The sequence below is a fragment of the Sciurus vulgaris genome (assembly GCF_902686455.1).
Source record: "Sciurus vulgaris genome assembly, chromosome: 11".
Taxonomy (NCBI): Eukaryota; Metazoa; Chordata; class Mammalia; order Rodentia; family Sciuridae; genus Sciurus; species Sciurus vulgaris.
In genome coordinates, this window is record NC_136472.1 from 86,065,068 (window position 1) to 86,086,412 (window position 21,345).

General features: G+C 35.8%; 1 protein-coding gene and 1 long non-coding RNA gene across 2 annotated transcripts in view; both read left to right on the forward strand.

Moving 5' to 3' along the window:
* The window catches only part of LOC306640910, a 925,259-nt gene that overhangs the window by 524,563 nt on the left and 379,351 nt on the right, over window positions 1-21,345 (forward strand). The window lies entirely within an intron of this gene.
* Window positions 1-21,345, forward strand: part of TYR (tyrosinase) — a gene marked incomplete at its 5' end in the record, with an annotated part of 98,752 nt that overhangs the window by 58,847 nt on the left and 18,560 nt on the right. Inside the window, one exon of the mRNA XM_079105590.1 lies at window positions 20,774-20,955. Coding sequence (XP_078961716.1) covers window positions 20,774-20,955 — 182 coding nt within the window. The remainder of the gene's footprint in view (window positions 1-20,773; window positions 20,956-21,345) is intronic.

Sequence of the window (21,345 nt, forward strand, 5' to 3'; positions counted from 1 at the left end):
AAGAGCAGATGACTTAAATAGCTGGTCCTTCTAAGCATTTTAAAAATAATCAAACCAATCAAATCTGTTCAAAAAATAGAATGAGGAAATATTCCCCACCTCAGTCTATGAAGCCAGTACTATCCTGGTAAGCAGTGCTAGATCACCTGAAGAGAAAACTACAGAATGATACCCCTTACAAATACAGATGAAAAATATCCCAATAAAATAAAGTCATCCTCCATTATTGGTGGGGAATTGGGTCTAAAAACCCCTACAGATGCCAAAATTTGTGGCTGCACAGGAGCCTTGTATAAAATGGCATAGTATTTGCATACACCCTATGAACATACTCCCGTACCCTTTAAATCATCTCTAGATTACTTTTGGTAACTCATACAATGTAAATGATATAATAGTTATTATACTGTATTGGTAGGGAGCAGGAAAAATGTACATGTTCAGAACATTTTTAATATTTTTTATCCATACTTAGTTAAATTCATGAATGGAGAACCTTCAGATAAGGAGCGCAAACTGTACCAGGTAATAGAGTACAGCAACAAAAAAAAAAAAAAAAAAAACAAAAAAACCTAAGTTCATGCTATGGCCAAGAGATGAAAGATAGATTCAACATATTAAGACCAATCAATGTAATATGCCTCATTAATAGAATAAGGGGAAAAAACACATGTTTATCTCCATAGAGGTAATAAAAGAATACCTTTTCATGCTTTAAAAAAACACTCATCAAACTAGGAACACAGGAATACCAGACACACAATACCAGACCTTAAACTAGGAACCTTAAACTAGGAACACAATGTCAGACCTTAAACTATACTACAGAACAATAGTAACAAAAACAGCATGATATTGGCACCAAAATAGACAGGCAGACCAATGGTACAGGATAGAAGACACAGAGACAAACCCAGGATCAGACTTCCTCAACAAGACTCCCAAAGCAAAATCAAAGCAAGAATTAATAAATGAGATGGATTCAAACTAAAAAGCTTTTTCTTAGCAAATGATACAATCAATGATGTGAAAAGAGAGCCTACAGAGTGGGAGAAAATCTTTTCCACATGCACTTCAGATACAGCACTAATCTCCACAATTTATAAAGAACTTACAAAACTTTACACCAAAAATACAAAGAAACCCAGTCAATAAATGGGCCAAGGAACTGAACAGACACTTTACAGAAGAAGACACACAGGCAATTAATAAATATATAAAAAAGTGTTCAACATCTCTAGTAATTAGAGAAATACAAAGTAAAACAACTCTGAGATTTCATCTTACTCCAATTAGAATGGCTATTATCAAGAACACAAACAATAATAGATGTATGTTGGTAAAAAGGCACAAATGTACATTGCTGGTGGAGTTGCAAACTGGTGCAGCCACTCTGGAAAGCAATGTGGAGAATCATCAGAAAACTTGGAATGAACCCACATTTTGACCCAGTTATTCCACTCCTCGATTTATAGCCAAAAGAATTAAAATTAGCATAGTACAGTAACACAGCCACATCAATGTTTATAGCAGCTCAATTCACAATAGCTAGATTGTGGAACCAACCTAGATGCCCTTTAGCAGATGAATGGATAAAGAAACTGTGGTATATATACAATGGAATATTATTCAGCCATAAAGAAGAATAATATTATGACATTTGCAGATAAATTGATGGAATAGGAGAATATCATGCTAAGTGAAATAAGCCAAGCCCAAAAATCCAAAGGTCCAATGTTTTTCCCGACAAGTGGATGATTATATATAATGGGGGTGGGGGAGTGGGGGTGAGAGAGAATGGAGGAACTTTAGATTAAGTAGAGGGAAATGAGAGGGGGTATGAAAAATGGTGGAATGAGACAGACATCATTACCCTATGGACATGTATGATTACATGAATGGTATGAATCTACATCATGCACAACCATAGAAATGAAATGATGTACCCTATTTGTGTACAATGAATCAAAATGCAGTCTGTAAAAAATAAAAAATAATTTAAAAAAAGAGAAAAAAAATTCAAGAAAATCTACAAATGAAAGTCAAACTAATGAATGAGCTTGGCGAAATTGCAGAATTAAAAAATCAATACAATGATCAGTTATATTTCAATACATTGGCAAGAAACAATCAGAAAACAAAACTAAGTAAATGACTTGCAGTACCATAAGAAAAAATATATACATACTTAAGAATAATTTTAACCAAAGAAGTTTGCAAGGCTCATGCACTGAAAACTACAAAATCATACTAGAATATTTTTAAATAAGATATAAAGAAATAGAAAGTTATCCCTTTATTTTAGTCAGATTTTTTGCTGCTGTGACTAAAGGATCCAACCAGCACAACTGTAGGGGAGGAAGAGTTTATTTGAGGACTCTGGTTTCAGAGACCTTAGTCCATAGAGGCCTGGCTCCATTCCTCAGAGCTTGAGGTGAAGCTGAACATTATGGGGGAAGAGTGCAGCAGAGGGAAGTGGCTCACATGATGATCAGGAGAGAGGAAGGGGGAGAGGGAGAGAGGGGGAGAGAGAAACTCCACTCCTCACATACAGAATATAAGCCCCATAACCACGCCCCCAATGACCCACTTCCTCCAGCCACACCCCACCTGCCTCCAGTTACCACTCAGTTAATCCCTATCAGGGGATTAATTCACTGATTAGGTCAAGGCTATAACCCAATGATTTCTCCTCCAAACCTTGCATTGTGTCAAATGTGAGCTTTTGGGGGATACATCACATCCCAACCATAACATCCTTATCCATGCATTGGAAAACTTAATTATTGTAAAGATTACAGTATTTTTCAAATTAATCTATAGATTCAACACAAACTGTCAAGTGAAAGGAAGTGAGAGGGTCTTTATTCCAGTGCCACGGTTTCTCATTCTTCTTAATGTTTAATGAATTTTCTTGAATAAATGTTTCTTAATTTTCTGTGCACCTAGAACAATTTCCAGAGACTAAATTATTGTTTTCTTGGTTTTTTTTTTTTTTTTTATAATTTTCACCTGTTGTGCTTGTTTTGTAGAGAAACAGGTCCACAGAAGTCATACTGCTGTACTTCCAGAAATAGAAATCAGAACATTTTTAAATTACTTAATGGCTTTTCAATACATAAACCAGATATGAATAGAATCTCTTTCACTGCATTTGAAGACCCCAGAAGCCCCTTTGGATAGCAAGCCCACAGATAATGCAATGAAGTCAGGTCACGTGATTATTAGTTCCTGAATTAAATAAAAGCAGTCTTCCAAGCCCTAAGTTTTAGGTATGTGTGTTCTATGAGATTTATACATCTAAGAATTCCTCTTTCCTCTCTAAGAAAAAACAGTTTTCCCAAGTGCCATTTTCTTCCATTGTTTCACAAAGGAAAAAAACAACAACTCTTTTTCCCTTTCTCTCCAGTATATGGTATTTATGTGTTTAGATAAACAAGCTTCCATTATTCCTTACATGGGTTTTGAGTCCAGACCCACAACGAAATCAAGTCTATGAGAAATTCTTAGTTTTTGAAAGATTATATCTAGTAATCTTTTCTCAACAAGTAGAGAGTCTCAAATGGTTTGGGCACAAACAGAAAATCATAAATTGAATCTTCACTGATCTGTAAGCTCATATTTTCAAAAGGAACAAGGAAATCCTAATAATTAGTTGACAGGGGGAAAATATACTTTTGAATTCCGACAGTCCAAAAGCATTTAAGTAGTTTGAGAAAATGCATCAAACAGGGAGCTTATTCCTTTGACCTTTGAAAAGAGGAGAGAAATTGCCAGTTGGGCTAAGTAGGAGTTTGCAAATATGGTTGTCTTGTTTATTTCATCCCTTGGGATTCCTCTACCAGAGCTCCTTGGTTACTGAGTGAATATATCTTCATATCCCCGATTTTCCTTAAGTGGGCACTCCCATTTCATAAATATGACTACTAATTGCTTGGAGACAACAGGCAAAAATTGATAAAAACTTGACAAAACTCCTGACTCTTTTTGAAATAATCTAGGTCAAATCCCTTGGCATTCTACCCTTGGCTATTCTTCCTTTTCAGGAGTGGATTCTGTAATCCTTCACCATTCTACAGATTATTCCTTAGCACAACAAATATTTCTTTCATCTGTGTTATCTTCCTTCCCATGAAGATTCAATTCAAAGAGAATTATAGGGTTGTTTTTTTTTTTTTTTTCTTTGCCCCAGAGTGGGAATTTACATTTTCACAGGTGCCACCCTGATTACTAGCTTTGGGAGGGATGATTTGTCAACATTTTCCAATTAAAATAGAAGATTACAGGAGTAGAAAACGAAAGACACTTATATGGATAGATCGAGAGGTTGGCTACTGGAAAATAAAATGGTGAGTAGCTGGATGGGTATCTAACTACTATTTTGGGCAAAACAGATAGAAACTAAACTTCTTCTCAGTGCTCCATCTTTTCCTGTGCTCTTTCCTTACAGTAATCAGGCTCATTTGCTGTGATTAAAACATAAGGTCATGGGCTCCAGTGGAGTTTGTTTTTGAAGGATGTTCTACTTCATCTTCTTTATTCATTGGGCGACACTTGAACACTTCATGTTTTCCTCATCTAAATTCTCAGTGATTTTAGTCTTGTAAACTGCATGAATTATTTGCGTAGCTGAGTTTTGTATGCATCAATAACTGTATATCATAAATATTCTTAGGCATGCATGGAACAGTTGCTCTTCATTGGAAAGAAATCTTTTAGTTCAGTGTTTCCTCCTCCAGATTGTACACCCAGTGTTGGATATTTGTGACCTTATTTGCTTTCTTGTCAGATCTACAGAGATTAACTCTAACTTATTTTTACATTTAGAGTAAGCTCTAGGCAGTTAACCATACCATTTGCATTGGGACACTACCTCTAATTTCTCCAAAAACATTTTTCTGCAGCACAACACTTCCATATAAATCTTTCTGTGTGCAGCTTTTTCACATCATCCCCCTTACCAAATGGCAACATTGTCTCCCATTGTAACAGAACTCAAACTCTGGCTGACATTCATAGATTTTGCTGTTTTATTCTTGTCCGCCTACTTTTCACTTTTCTCTCTACTTCAAAAAAAATCTATATGCACAAAAATAAACTATCTTATTATATGTTCTACAGAAGATGAGGAAACAGTATGTGCAGGTCAGGTTTGGGTATGAATGAGTTGGCAAATGTCATATTAGTGATGCACGATGATGAATGAAGAAATTATTGACTTTTATCAACAGGGACTTTTAAAGTTACAAAGGGAGTAAAGTATATTCTAAACCTCAAAGTAGGATACATTGCATAATGGAATTGTAAACTTTCTGCAACTGTGAAGGCAGGGAACTTTATATTCTGATGTAAGTTATTGGGTGAAGGAATAATTCCATAATTTCTCTAAATAACCATAAAATATGCAAATTTCTTGCAAGACTGGGAGTTTGTGTCCAAAGGCCCATATGCACAAAGGAGAACAATACTCTTTTGTCAGGAGTAGAGCTCTTATTCCAAATAAAAGAATCCATCATCTACATAGGTATTAGATGAGCTTCTTTCTGTAATTCTCAGAAGCAAGTGAAATCTACCACAATGCAGGAGAGAAGCAAGGAGAATATGAATGTCACATTAACACTCAGAATTCTAGGAATATTTCAGTGAGTATATTGGAAACCAGAGAGCATTGTTTGTTGTTCTTGACAGGAATGCTGGGTATATAAGTGTATCTACACTAAGTGTGTCCACCTTGAACTTACTTAACTCTTATTACCACTAATGATGACCTTTACTCTTATAGCACTTAAAGATAACTTTCTATATCAGATTCAGGCTCCAAAGTTTTGACTAAAAATATAATACAAATGATTAAAGGTATGAAACTACATAAATTATCCAAGTGGTTTTTTTCTCTTTAAAAGTTCCTAAAGGGCTATACTCAGTCTTTTAAAGCTTTTTTTTTCTTTTCTTACTTAAAATTTTTTTATTTATTCATATGCATTCAATTTTTTATAGATTCACATGAAGTTTAAGAAATAATATAGAGACATTCTATTTGTTCTTTTCCCAGTTTCTCTCAATGATGGCATTTTGTAAAATGAGTATAATACCATCACAATGACATTGAGATTAATATAGTCCCCTGACTTTATCTAGTTGTTCCTACTTTTACTGGCACTCTTTTGTGTGTTGGTTTGATTTTTTACAATTTTTTTATTAAAATCTTTTTATTTTTACAGACTGCATTTTGATTCATTTTACACAAATGTGGTACAACTTTTCACTCCTATGGTTGTACACAATGTAGATTCACACCTTTCATGTAATCATACGTATACTTTCGGTAATATTCTTTCATTCTACAAGCTTTCTGTCCTCCACCCCCTTCCACCCCATATTCCTCTACACCTTCCAAAGTTCCATCATTCTTCTCTTCCCCCTATCACCCCCCTTCATTATATACTGTCATGCGCTTATCAGAGAAAACATTTGGCCTTTGGTTTTTTGGGATTGACCTATTTCACTTAGCATGATATTTTCGAACTTCATTCATTTACCTGCAAATACCATAATATTATTCTTCTTTATGGCTGTATAATATTCCATTGTGTATATATACCACCATTTCTTTATCCATTCATCTGTTGAAGGGCATCTAGGTTGGTTCCACAATCTAGCTATTGTGAATTGAGTTGCTATGAACATTGATGTGGCTGCATCACTGTAGTATGCTGATTTAAAGTCCTTTGGGTGTAAACCAAGGATTGGGATAGCTGGGTCAAATGGTGGGTCCATTCCAAGTTTTCTGAAGAATCTCCCCATACTGCTTTCCAGAGTGGCTGCACCAATTTGCAACTCCACCAGCAATGTATGAGTGTGTATTTTTCCTCTCATCCATGCCAACACTTATTATTGCTTGTGTTCTTGATAATAGCCATTCTTTTTTATTTCCTACTTTGCCATACATGCCACCTGTGCTTGCCTTGTGGGTAGATGCTCAATATCAGTTTGCTAAACATATGATTTTAATAATTGGTTATATAGTCTCCTCTTCCCAGCAAACAGATTCTGGAATGGCTCTAGGATAAATAATTATCTAATATTTATTGAATGTCAAGTGTGTACATGCTTTGTTCTAGGTTCTATGATCATGGCAGAAAACAGATAAAGTTTTCATTTCTAATGAAAAAGGTCAAAGAATTTTTTGTTTGGTTGTTTTTTTTTACTCAGATGCTCTTTTACAACATTTTTTTCTTCATTAAATTTGAAAATGTTCAAGGCACACACACTGTGTGTGTGTGTGTGTGTGTTTGAAAAACAAATAATTAGAAGCACTTGATGTCTGTTTACTAATTTAAAAATTGAGGAAGTCAACTAAACTAATACTTTTTTGTTTGCTTACTTTTCCATATATATCTTAATAGGAATGTTTCTGTGAGCTAGTACTACTTAGAATTTCCTAGCTATTTAAACATGGATAAACTTCTTAACCTATTTGCAATTCAGTTTTCTCATCTGTAAAATATGGATAAATAAAACACACCTTACAGAGTTATTCTGAGGATTAAATGAATACCTGGTACATAGTGTTATATAACCCATCTCTCACCTCTGCTACTGTTATCACTATCTTACTTGTACTTTTGTTGGAGAAATAAATGTTGGTGATGTATGTCAAAATCCTTAGCTTAATACTGGATACATGAAATTTGCAAATAAATGGGAATTATTAATGAATCAACTAGTCATTTATCATTATTCCAAGAGTATCAAAATTATCACTCTCATGAAGAATTGTAGGAAGAACATGCATTGTGGAAAGAACTTTTTTTTTTAATACATGGTACAAGGAAAATGGTACATCAACATGCATAAGAATCCCTCCCCTTGGAACGGACAAGTATTTTTTGGATAAGACCAAAAAGCACAGGAAACAAAAACAGACAAATGGGATTATATCAAATTTAAAACTTCTACACAGCAAAGGAAGCAACAGAGTAAATAAAACATTCATAATGAGAGAAAATTTTTACAAACTGTACATCTGGCAAGGAGTCAATATCCTGAATATAGTAAAAAACACAACTAAATAACTCAAAAGTACAACTTTTAAGATAGGCTAAGGACCAGAATAGATAAACCTAAAAAAAAAAAAATGCAGGTGAATGAAAATGAAAAAAAGTTCAACATCATTAAACATCAGAGAAATGTAAATCAAAATCATGATATACCACCTCATGTGCAATATACAATATGCATGACTAATATTAAAATTACTAAACATAACAAGTGCTAGCCAGGACATGGAGAAAAAAACCCTTTTATACTGTTGGTGGGAATGTAAATTAATACAGTTATTATGGGAGATTGTAGAGAGTCTTCAAAAGATTATAACTACCATATGATCTAGTAATCCCACAATTAATGTATATCCAAAGGAAACGAAATCAGTATTTTGAGGAAATATGTCCGTTACAGCACTATTCTTAATATCCAAGAAGTGGAAACAACCTAAGTGTCCATCAGTTGATGAATGAATAAAAAAACTGTGACCCATATAAACAATGGAATACTATTTAGCCATAAAAAGAATGAAATCCTTTGTAATAACATGAATGGAACTGGAAATCATAATGTTAAGTGAAATAAGTCAGGTACAGAAATACAAGGACCACCAGATCTCACTCCTATGTGGAATATAAAGTTGATCTCATAGGTGAGAATAGGACAGCAGTTGCCAGAGGCTAGTAAGAACAGGAGGGGAAGGGCTGAGGATTTAGTGTACTGGTAGAGTACTTTCCTAGCATGCCTGAGGACCTGCATTCAATCCCCAGTTCTGGAAAAAACAGAATGTGAGAAAAGTACAAGGAGAGGGTGATCAATGGTTGTTAAGTTAAAGTTAAAAAGGATCAAGAAGCTTTGGAATACAATTGGTCAATATGATGACTAGATAATTTTTACGTTAAGTAAGAAATTTTGACATTTGAAAAACTAGAAGAATTGTGAAAGTTGTCAATACAGAGACATGACAAATGTTTGAAGAGATGAATATGAATATGTTTAACCTAGTTTAAATACTACATAATGTACACATGTATGGAATATGGAATATTTCATGGTACCCCATTAATGTGTACAACTTTTATGCTTTTTAAAATTTTCACATTAAAAATGAATTTTAAAAAAAGACTAAACAAAATAAGTACCAGCAAAAATGTAGAGAAAAGGAAACATCTGCACACTGTTGGTAGAAATGTAAAATAGTACAGTCATCAGGGAAAAATAACATGGAGGTTCCTCAAAAAATTAAACATAGACTGACAGTATGATTCAGAGATCCTGCTACTGGGTATGTGCCCAAAGGAAATGAAATCAGTTTATTACAGAGACATCTGCACTCCCATGTCCATTGTAGCATTATTCACAGTAGCCAAGAAACGGAAGCAGCCAAAGGACCCATCAACTGATGAATGAATGAATAAAGAAAACATGGTACAAATATACCATGGATTGTTCAGTCATAAAAACAATGAAACCCTGACATTTGCAAAGACATGAATGAAACTGGAGATCATTATATTTAGTAAAACACACCAGGCAGAGAAAGAAAGGTAATGCATGATCTCATTAATATGTGGAACACAAAAAAGCTGATCTCATATGAATAGGGGCTGGTAGAAATAGGAAGTGGGAGAGGGAGGGGAAATATTAATTAATGAATAGTAAATTACAGTTAGATATAAATAAGAAGTATGGTGTTCTGTTGCATAGAAGAATAACTATAGATGATGATGATATTTCAAAAAGCTTAAAGGAGATTATTTCATCAAGAATCAATGTTAAATATTTGAAATGATAGATATATTTACCCTGATTTAAGCATTACAAAATGTATACATATATTGACATGTATTGAATAAACATTAGTATTTATGTATCACTTTAAAATATATTTAAATAAAATTCATTTACAATAAAAAATAGTAGGAAGTACTGAAAAATTTTTATGTTAAATAAAAAATTTTGAAAGGAAGAGGGATAGCATAGCCCTCTATAAAAAGATAATAATTTGTTCCTTGTTATTCATGCAACCTTGGTTCAGGACCCTTGTGAACACCAAAATCCATGGAATCTGAAGTCCCTAATATAGAAATGGCATAGTATTTGCACACAACCTACACACATCCTCCTGTGTATTTTAAATAATCTGCAATTATTTATAATACTTAATATGATGCAAATGCTATTTAAATATGCTTGCTATACTGCATTGTTTAGAAAATAACAAGGAAAAAGGTCTGTACCTGTTCGGTACACATGTAATTTCCTCTTCTTATTTCAATCTGCATGTGGTTGAATCCAAGATTCAAGAGAACTGGTAGACCTGCAGGGCCCACTACAGTTATTTGTCATATGTAGAAGTTGCCTTATTCATTATTGGCCCAATGATCTTCAATAAATGGAGGTAATATATTTTGACTTGTTATAAAATAAAATATACACATCCTCTATAATCAAAGTTCTAAAATTCAAATCCAATTATTATTACTCCTTGTCTAAATACTTAGCTAGCAATTTGACCCTCAGTCCAAACTCTCCTCCTTGAAGTGTAAAGGATCTTCATAGTGTGACCCACCCCACCTTTCTGGTCTCACTTCCCATTGATCCTGCACTACTCTACATTCCATCCCACACCAAACCACTGTTATTTCCCATTATAAAAGTGCCCAGGATGCCACACCTTCTTCCTAATTTATTCATCCCATTTAAACACCATTCCTGATGTGCAGCCTTCCTTGTCTTCCCCAGTTAGTTAGTTGCTCCTTCTCTAGGCTTTATATACATATTTTATATAAATCCCATAAACTTCCTGTGCATGTCTCCAAAAAGCATCATTTATGTCATCTTAATATTTTATATACATCTTTATCACAACATGGAATGAGATCCACACGGGCAGGATCAGTTCTCATCCATCCTTGGAACTTGACATATACCAGCTACATGACAGGATATTTATTGAATAAATAAATGGGCACCTTAGGCAAAATAAACTTCATTATTACGACTTCACTGGTATGAGCACTGAGGCTTTGTATGCCAAATAATAATTTCCACTTAGAGATAAATGAATAACCAGCTTCCCACTTACACCCAACATTGAATGACCTGGTCCTTTAGGATACTTTCTCACAGATTCACCCAGACAAACTTGCTCCTGAGTGCAGAGGGCCCATTTCATCTGAGTGCAATGTCTGCCTAGCAGGATGTGCCTTGATCCTGGGTGCACATTATAATCAGCACCCCTTCAAAACGCTTGCTAGCAGGCTGTCTGCCACTTAATGATATGCTTTAATGTTAATGTGAAAGGAAAAATAGATTTCAAACTGCTTTTATTCAGTGAACTTTTAATTCATTAGTTTTTTTTTTCTTTCTTATGCTTGAGTTCCTCCCAGTTTAAGTGATTTTAATCTGATTTTAACTCTTAGCCATGCCCCAAGGATTTGTTTCCATTCCTCAACCAAGTTAAGAAGTTGTAGAGTTTATACTTGAAATGATAGTCAATTGAGGTAGACTTCGATTGAATTGCTTAGTCCTTTAACAGGTTTTCCTTTCGAGGCTACTCATCCTTGACAATCGAGGCTCTTAGAGTGTGCATTTCTTTTATAACTGTTGTTTTTCAGTAAAAATTTCCAAATAGTCCCCAAATGTGTTCTTCTATATTAGCCAGGAGCACTGGGAGATAGAGCTACTGGGATGCTATTGTTTTCAAACTCGTATAAAATCTCCACATTTTCCCCAGTGGTCTCAGTACAAGGAGACCATCCATTTATTATGTGATTGCTACCTTTGAGCCCCCAAACATAGCTGTTGGTTTATCCAATTATGCATTAATTAGACATGTTAATTAGGCATAACTCTGTCACTTGATTCCTTAAAATCCTCCAATGGCTCCTCATAGTTTTCAGAGTAATATTTGGACTTATTTTTTTCCATACAAAGCCCTACATTTTCTGGTTTAAAACACATTCACTGACAGATACTCATATATGTCCTTCCTCTCAGTTCTTCTGAATTTCTTTCAAAGCCCCCAAAATATGCTTGAGCTTTACTCTTCCTAGACTGTTCTTTTATTTTTGAGAAAACATTGCCCATATTTATGCTATTGATTTTTCAGAACATAATTTCAAGCATCACCAAGGAGCACATTACCTAACACCCTTACCCCTACCCAAGCAGATGCTATTAATTCTTGTCTGTTCTCTGAAGGTGTCAAAGTTCCCAATGTTCCCAGTTCTATCATGGCATTCATGCTCTTGTGATTTACTGATCAAATTTCAACTTCTTGGGAGTCAGAAACAGTCCTTCATTTGTGTCGGGAGAAATCCTAGTTCTTGGCTGGTAGCAGTGAACATCTCACATGTGTAAGGAAAACTTGCAGGGAGGAGCGTTCTGCTTCAGTACCTAGGAAAGTAAACAACTGCCCCAAGTTGAGTCAGTGTTACCAAGGGAAGCTGTATAGGAGCCTGGTGGTCTGATCCCCCGTGGCACTTGTGATTGGGCAAGAAACCTATAAAATGTATAGCTGTTCCCGCAATAAATGAGTTTGCAGGCTGTTCGCCACAAGCCTGCTTCCATCCAACTGCCGGAGTCTGGGTCTTGACTCCACATCCTTACCCCACGTATGAGCTACCCTGGCACAAGAGAAACTACACATTCGGTTGTGTATTTCCAGCACCTGACATAGTGCTATTACATGGTATGTCTTGTATGGCACAATCTGTGGAGTCCAAGTCAAAATCACCAGCATCTCTTAGATCCTTTCATAGCCCATTCTGTTGTTTAATCACTAAATAAATGACTCATAAGATGTTTAATTCATATTCTCTTTAAGAATTTGATGAACATTTGGACTTTCACAAATATGAATACACAATTCCCATAAATTTTATGTACAGTTTGGGAGAGTCTGCAAATGATCTGAATGCAACCTCCTGGTTTATGTGCAAGTCCTATGGTAGAGGTGGGGTGAATAAGGATCATTAAGGCACTAGCACTGCTCTTGGTGAATTCTGCATAAAATTGGAGAAAAACATATAATAAAATAATTGCAATGCAATATGAGAAATATAATAATCTGAGAAGAGAAACATCTAGAAACATTTACTCTTATTGAAGTTTTCATGGAGGTCATGTTTGACATAAGCCTTGAAGGAACAGAAAACTTAGTAGATAACAATTTTTTTTTAAATGCTGAAAAAGAACAACTCATAAATAGTATTTATAAGTTTAATATCAACATTAATAATGGCAATATGTATGCTGTGCTACACATGATTCTAAGTGATTTTACATGTATTAATTCAGTTAATACAACAGCCCCCTTGAGGGAAGTACTATTACCTATTAATTTGCGGAGGATACCATAAGCTAGTCCCACAGATTGGGTGATTTTAAACAACAGAAATTTATTTTCTTATAAATCTGGAAGCTAGAAGCCTGAGATTCATTTGTCAGCAGGGTCGCTTTCTTCTAAGGCCTTTCGTCTTGACTTTGTAGGTGGCTGTCTGCTCCCAGTACCTTCACGGTCTTCTCTCTGTCCTTGCCTGTGTTCAAATTCTCTTCTAAGAATATCAGTCAGGTTGGATTAGGTCTACCCTGATGACCTCACTTTAACTTGATTTCTTCCTTAGAGATCTTATCTCCAAAGTCCGTCACTTTGTCAGGTACTAGGAGTTAGGACTTCATTTTGGGGGGGGGGGCAAAATTCTTCTCATAACATTATAATCCCTGTTTTACTGAAAATGAGACTGGAGCATGAAGAGGTTAAGTAGCTTGCGCAAATGTGTAGAGCTATTAAGTATCACAATCAGAATTTGAACCGCTGCATCTAGCTCCAAAATCTGTGGGGCTAGATGCTAGAATTTATTCATTCTGTTTATTTTTTAAAACTGAGAAATAAAATTCACTGACATACTTAATTGTTAGGACATTCTCCATCCTGCTCACAGTACACCCAAATTTCCAAAGAACAGAATTCTAAAACCTTTGGTGTAAGAAAATTTACATTGGTTATTGTATTAGCCTGCAGAACTGATGATTTCCTCTGTGTGCAAGAAAAAGTCACAGCTAAGCATTGAGTGCTCACTGTACATTTAGCACTGTCCTAAATGTACTGCACACCTAATCTCATTTATATCTTACAGTTCTTTGAACTTTATTATAATCTATATGTTTTAGCTAAATAAACTGAGATTTGCAGATTATCCCTTCATTTCTAACAAAACCAATGCCAGAAATGTCAAACAAGATTTCTTTTTATTTTTTTAGCATAAAATTATACTTTTATTCATACATATGAAAAACATTACATAGAAAGTTGCATGACCAGGATTCTATGACAAACTCAAAAAGAGGTCTTGTTTCTGACTTCTTGACTTGCTCCCCAACCCCAGGGACAAAGTGAGGACTCCAGCTTAACTTGACCTTTACATATGCTGAAGCTGGACTTTGCCCTGTTTTGACCTTTAGTTCTTTCATACCATAGGACAATCTTATGTTCACAACAAGATACACCATACTTCTTCCTTCAGCCCCCTTCACTCCCCATCACCTTCTATGACTGTCACACTACATAACACTCAGCATGTTCAGAGTCACCTCATAGGCACTCAGAATCTCCCCTCCAGAGAATGTCCCAAGTTAGACAAAGCTACCTCAAGGTTCATATCCACATCAATACCATTCTCTCTGCCTCACTTCCCTGTTAACCACCTTGCAACATATTAAGTCAGTAATGGTCATCTATGGGCCCTCATGGCCTGTGAAGGAAAACAGAAAATGGTTTTAATTCGATACAGAAAAATCACACGTCTTTAGACTATCATTGTCATTATTTGGAAACTGTGCAGTCACTCCTTGTTTCCACTCTGAGAAACTTTTATTATCAAGTGTCTATTTCTCAGCTAAGGAGAAATGACAGAATATGCCCAGTTTCCACTGTTATGTATAATGCTGAAAGCTCCCTACCATTTGGAGCAAAATACGAAAGCTTTGTCCACCTTTCTGCTTTAATTTCTAATTACTAACTAATTTCTAGCTTGTTAGTGCAAAGGTATTAAACTTGGAACAGAACACCTGAGCTCTGGACTTACTCTGCCAGCTGGGTATGGTTGTAAAAGCCACAAAAATCTGAAATGGAATCCCAGACCTTCTGTTGTTTTCCAGTTGAATGAATATTAGCAAAGACTAAACAGTCAGACTCAATTTTCTCTCTCGTGAAATTGAATCAATAAAATATTTACACTTTGATTTACTAAGGCTTAAATAAGCAAGACATATTAGGAGTTTGTGTTACAGAAATTGCTTGATAGTTAATTTAGTACTTTGGGTTAGATTATAAACTAAAGAGAGAGAGACACTGGCTATCTGAAAAGTATTGAAGACCTACTATGCACTAGACATTGAGGAAACAAGATAAATGCAAAGCTGTGGCTCCTAGTTGATCACACTGATGTTCCTGAATGTCCGGTGTTTGCTCTGAAAACAGGGAATATCTATGCTTCAGCTTGAATTTGTAAAAGAAACAGGTGGTTATGGACCTGAGTTTCTGAATAAGCAAAGTGTTTCATTGATGTTCTAGCATCAGTTTTGTGTTTCTTTCAGTGCTATTGAGAAACCTTGCCTCCAGCTGCAAGACAAGTTAGACAGTAAGAGACAGAAGCACTCAGAGACCACTGGAGAGTGTAAGGAAGAAAAGAATAGAAATCCAGGCAGGGAAAGCTATAGTGTCAGAGGAAGAAGCCCAGAAATATCAGTGAGAAGAACTGGGTTCTCATCTAATGAGGTTGTTCATTATTTCCTCTTTTTCTGTCTTCTGCTTTTCTGGATACAGCATAATGCCATGGTATGTCCTTTGTTGCAGCTATCATTTGTTATGCTGACACATGTCCTGTCCTGATCTTGTGTGGTTTTCCTTGCTCTTCCTTAAGTATTAACAATGTGAATCCTGTGAATTATTTGAACAAAAGGACACTCGGGTATTTAATGTGAATTAATGCAGGAGGCTGCTGCATGAACAGTTTTCATATCTAAGTGAAGGTCAAGCAGCCCCTCTTCCATGTGGCCCCTGAGAGACAGAAACTACAATCAGACCTTGACTGAAGCATACACATGCTCACACCTGCAGAGATGCTCCTAGCCCACACAGACACACAGAACAGGGTCTTTACTAGGGTCTGCCGCAGAGTGGCAGTCAAGAACTGTTGGTGCCAATCCTATTATCATATTAACTAGTGGTGACTCTTAGATTAACATTCTTTTTTCTCCGTAAAATAAGAGGTTTGGGAAAGAAGAAAGCAAACTATTACTTTCCCATGGCTGTATCAGTTTATGAATAGTATCTCATTTTATGCTTGAATATTATTACTCGGGTTTTCACTTCCTTATTTCAGTTTTGTTCTCAAAGCACATTCTATTGATGAGGATATGAAGTCCTAGAAGGATTTCTCTAAATTCAAAGTTTATTATCATATAAAAATCAGGATTTGCTTCAATAAAGAACCATTTCAAAATAAGGCTGACATGAAAAAATTAAGCAAAGGAATAGAAAAGGTAGTAAAGCACAGGCCTTGTTATTACTCCAATTCTAGTCAATAAATTTTAAGTGACTAGAACTTGACTGGCCAGAAGCATTTGAAGCTGTGGTCCTCAAGGACTTTATGATAATCATTTCATCTGTGTGTCTGGTCTGTCAGAAAGATGACATCTGAGAAACGTTGTCTCAGTTTTTCTTGTATTTTCATTGTGTCACTACTCTCACAGCTTACATTATTATATAGAGGTTGATGGCATCTTAGTCTATATTTCCAGAGTAAATTTTGTTCTAGAATCTAAACTCAAATACCCAAGCTGCCTACTTGACATCCCCACGGACATGTCTCAGAAGCATCTCTAAACACATCTAGACTCACATTCACATCCCCACGTCAGACTCTGCTCCTCCTCCAGTGATCTGCATCTCTGGGAGTAAAAGCATCTTGTCCAGTACCATAAGCAGAAAACAGACTATTCAGTGACAGCTGGCCCCTTCATTGTCCTGAGTGTTTCCACACATCATTTTTTTTGCCTGGACAGTTTCTCCCTGATTTTTTTATCCTTTTCCCTCGTCCCCTGCACATCTATGAACTTTGACTTACTGCCTCAGATACCAAAAAGTGGGTAATTGATGAAGAACAAGATTTATTTTTTATAGTTCTAGAGGCCAGAAGTCCACAGGCTGGCATCCGGCAAAGGTCTTTCAGCTGTGGCATCCGTAGGAAAGGCAGAAGCATAACAGCACAAGACAGCAAGAAAGCAAGAGGGGACCAAACTCACTTTTATGATAAGCCTATTCTTGGAATAATTAGTCTCCTGTGATAACCACATTTATCCATCATGAGGAGAGAGCCCTTGTGATTTCATCACCTCATAAGGCCCCATCTCCCAACACTGCCCCACTGGGAATTGATTCCACCACATGATCATTGTGGGATACATTGAGACCATAGATTAATCTTCAACCTTTTCCCAACAATGTAGTCTTTATAATCTTTTAGAATGGTAGTTCATTCATGTGATTACCCACTCACTCAAATACAAACAGTAACTTCTTACTGCTTTAAAGAAAATATACAAAAATTTCTCACATGGCTTCTACTGCCCTTCAAAACTGAGCCTGAGGCAGGAGTTTCTAACACCACTAATCTAGACCTAGTCTCCAGTTATTCTTTAATGAGTAGAAGTTTCCTTATCATTTTGTGAATCCAGATGCTTTTGCTCCTGATAAGCAGATCTCAGTCATGTTCCTTTGGATGCACTTACCACTATAAATTTAGAGTTGGCAGTTTGCCATGTAACCTCAGTTTCTTATGAGTCCAAGAGAAGTTATTAATTTTTAGTTTGTCTAACTTTTCCTTATTGTAGAAATGGAAGAAGAGACTGTAGTCTTCACATGTCAGAACTGCATCCAGTAGTCCTGTGTCATTTCATCCATAAGAGAAACCCCATCTGTGATCTGTTTTTCCTGATTCCTCTATTATGAATTTCAGTATTGCTCATATTTCCAAAAACTGTCTAGATACAGTTTAAATGAGTCTTTGATAAGAAGACCTCTACTTTCCAAAATGTCGGTGTGATTTTCTAAATTACATAGTTGTTGTTCCAGTGGGAGTCATTCTAGACAGTGTGATGAAATTAACCGAAGATGATAACCACCAATGAAGAATTTAATCACGATTAACTCCTTCATTTTAAAAGACTGATGGGGGTTGGGTGAGCACTTTAATGGTCTCATCCATTAACTCTCCTAGTGCTAAGAATTTATGTTTCTGTCCTACTCAGGTAAGGAATTTTCATTTCTTGGCAGATTATAAATTAAACTATAGTAGTAATTTCTCTCAATTGACAAAAGGTACATTTTTTGCTTCAAGCATTTATCTAGTGTTTCATTGTATATTGGGATGTTCTTAAATTAGTTCAATTTTAACCCTCTTATTAAAATGTTGAAAGCATGTGGATTTATATAAATAAAGTGTCCTATGAAGGATTATCTGTCATATAATCTCCCCTTTTATAGCAAAAGACATATGTCATTAAACATGCATATTTTTAAAACTAAATATAAAATAGAGAAATGTATGCAAATTTGTCTCCTCTTTGCTTATTTGTGTTCTTAAAAACTACATATAATGAGAAGGCAATGCTTTGATAAATAAAATAAAATAAAAATTAAACAAAAATACTAATTCATAAAATTATAGGATTTGCATAAAATTAGGGGTTTGTCAAGCCAGTTCCTCATTTCAATTGAGACAACTGAGACACAGAAAAACAAAACTTTTAACGTCTTCTTTCCCATTTGTGCTTATTAGACCCATCACCATCTCTGGAGAACTTGCTCAAATATATATGGCTTTGGCATTTTATTACAGCACATCCCATGTCCCTCAAAAGTTGTAAATTTCATCAATAATATAGAGGAGAAAGTAGAGAAGGAAAAAGGACTGTGGGGAGATTGGCAGCTCCTACTCAACACTTGTCAAACTCCTAGCCGTGTATCTTGTGCCATTTTAATTAAGCCTCACAATATCCTCATGACAATGATATTATTTCCATTACTCAGATAAAGAAAAGGAATATCTAACAGGTTAAGATATTTTACAAATCTCCCATCTCAGCCACGGCCTGAGTGGGGAGGAAATAATTAACCCTTGGAGGTGTGGGCTGCTGGAAATCAAGTCTGGAAAAGTATTATTGAGAAATAAACCCAAAGGATGCAGAAATATATTAAAAGCTGGGACTGGATGGGTGGAAAAGACCAGGTAGGTCTGATCCTAACAAAGAAAGAAACCTGAGAATACTTTATTGATAGTGAAATACACCAAAGGTATTTTTTGTGAGGAGGGGTTCTTCAAGGTAAACAAGAAGCCAAAAGCTGTGGGTCAGTTGGTCTGATTGGGGACTTAGCACTTGTGCAATAGTTCTTCCTCCTCCAGGCAGCTGGCACCACAAGGCCAGCTGGGGCACAGGTATCTTTCTCTACCTCTGGGGAGTTGCGTTTGAACCTCAGGCTGTCTGAACCAATAAATTCCAAGTATCACAGAATTTTCTTTAAGCAGGTCTGCCAGGGCAAGAGATTACACCAAGAGTTCTCTGAAAGGCCTACCTCCACTTGAGAGATGGCTTAGACACATCCACAGCTCATTTGCTACTTCCCACACTCCCATGTCAGAATTGGCATGTCAGACTTTTTTTTTTTTTTGTCGACAGCGGGGATTGAACTCAGGGGTACTCAACCACAGAGTCACATCCCCAGCCCTATTTTGCATTTTATTTAGAGACAGGGTCTCATTGAATTTCTTAGCACCTTACCATTGCTGAGGCTGGCTTTGAATTTGTAATCCTCCTGTCTTAGCCTCACAAGCCACTGGGATTATAGTCATGTGTTTAAAGCATTTTCTTTTTTAGATAGTAATCTCCCTACCACATACCAATTTTTTAGCCAAAATTTTACAACTAAATAAAAATAACTTATTTAGCACCTTCATAAAAAAGAAAAGAAAACATTAGATATTGCCTTTAAACACCGGGGTGGGGGTAAGATATTACTACTCTCATTTTAAGGATGTGGAGGGAAATTCCCCAAGAAGTTCAGTAATTCTATGAATATAGCTATTAAGACACAGAGGTAGGCCTCAGGGAATTTCTCTAATCCCAGATCTAGTATTCTTTCATTCAACCAATAATTACCTTTTTTTCTGCCACATTCCGAAAGTTCTAAACTGGTTATGTAAGTTTCATTCTAGGACTTTAAAAAAGCTATCCTCAAATTTCTTTCAAATTAGTGAACTTCCTCAGGGCTGCTAGCATGAACTTGTACTTTATGAACTACTTTCAAGTTGTGAAGCTATTCATCACATTAGCATATCTTGGGATTTTCATATAGACCTTGTTATTTTATTTTGAGAATATAGCATGCATGAGGTCCTGGGTTCAATCTCTAGAACTGCAAAATACACACACACACACATACACACACACACACACATACATATATATGTTCATAAATTTGTATATACTATGTGATTATATAATATATGTGTACATATTTTTTATAAAGATTTTTCTCTTTTTTGATGCATTGTAATTACACATAATAGCAGAATTCATTGCGGCATACTTGTACATGCATGTAATGTAATTTGGTCATAAACAATACATTTCCAAATCTGAATAACACTTTCCTCTGCAGTATTTTTGAACAGTGGCTCCGAAGGCACCGCCCTCTTCAGGAAGTATACCCAGAAGCCAATGCACCCATTGGACATAATCGGGGATCCTACATGGTTCCTTTCATTCCTCTCTACAGAAATGGTGACTTTTTTATTTCATCCAGAGATCTGGGCTATGAATACAGCTACCTACAAGATTCAGGTAAAGGTCAATTTCTTTTTGATAAAGTACTGAGTGCAGTGTGACCTATTTCTTTTGTGGCCATACAAAAGCTTATGTTTCTACAATGTTACCTCCAAACACACTGCATTGGGCATGCATATTATAATTCTTAACTTATCACCAATTTATCATCACATGACCTTTGAATTCATATCCATTTTGCTTAATATAGGGCTTTTTGTACCTGACAACCATGGAAAGAAAGCTAGTGTTAAAAAGGGGACGCTTTTTAGCTATGACTCTGCCAGTTAATTGCGGCATTAGCTTGGGAAGTTTGCTTAAATTCCCTGAATCTCAGTTCATTCATCTGAAATATCATAATCAGAACACCCCAAAGAATTGTTGTGAGATTAAAAAGACTAGTGATGT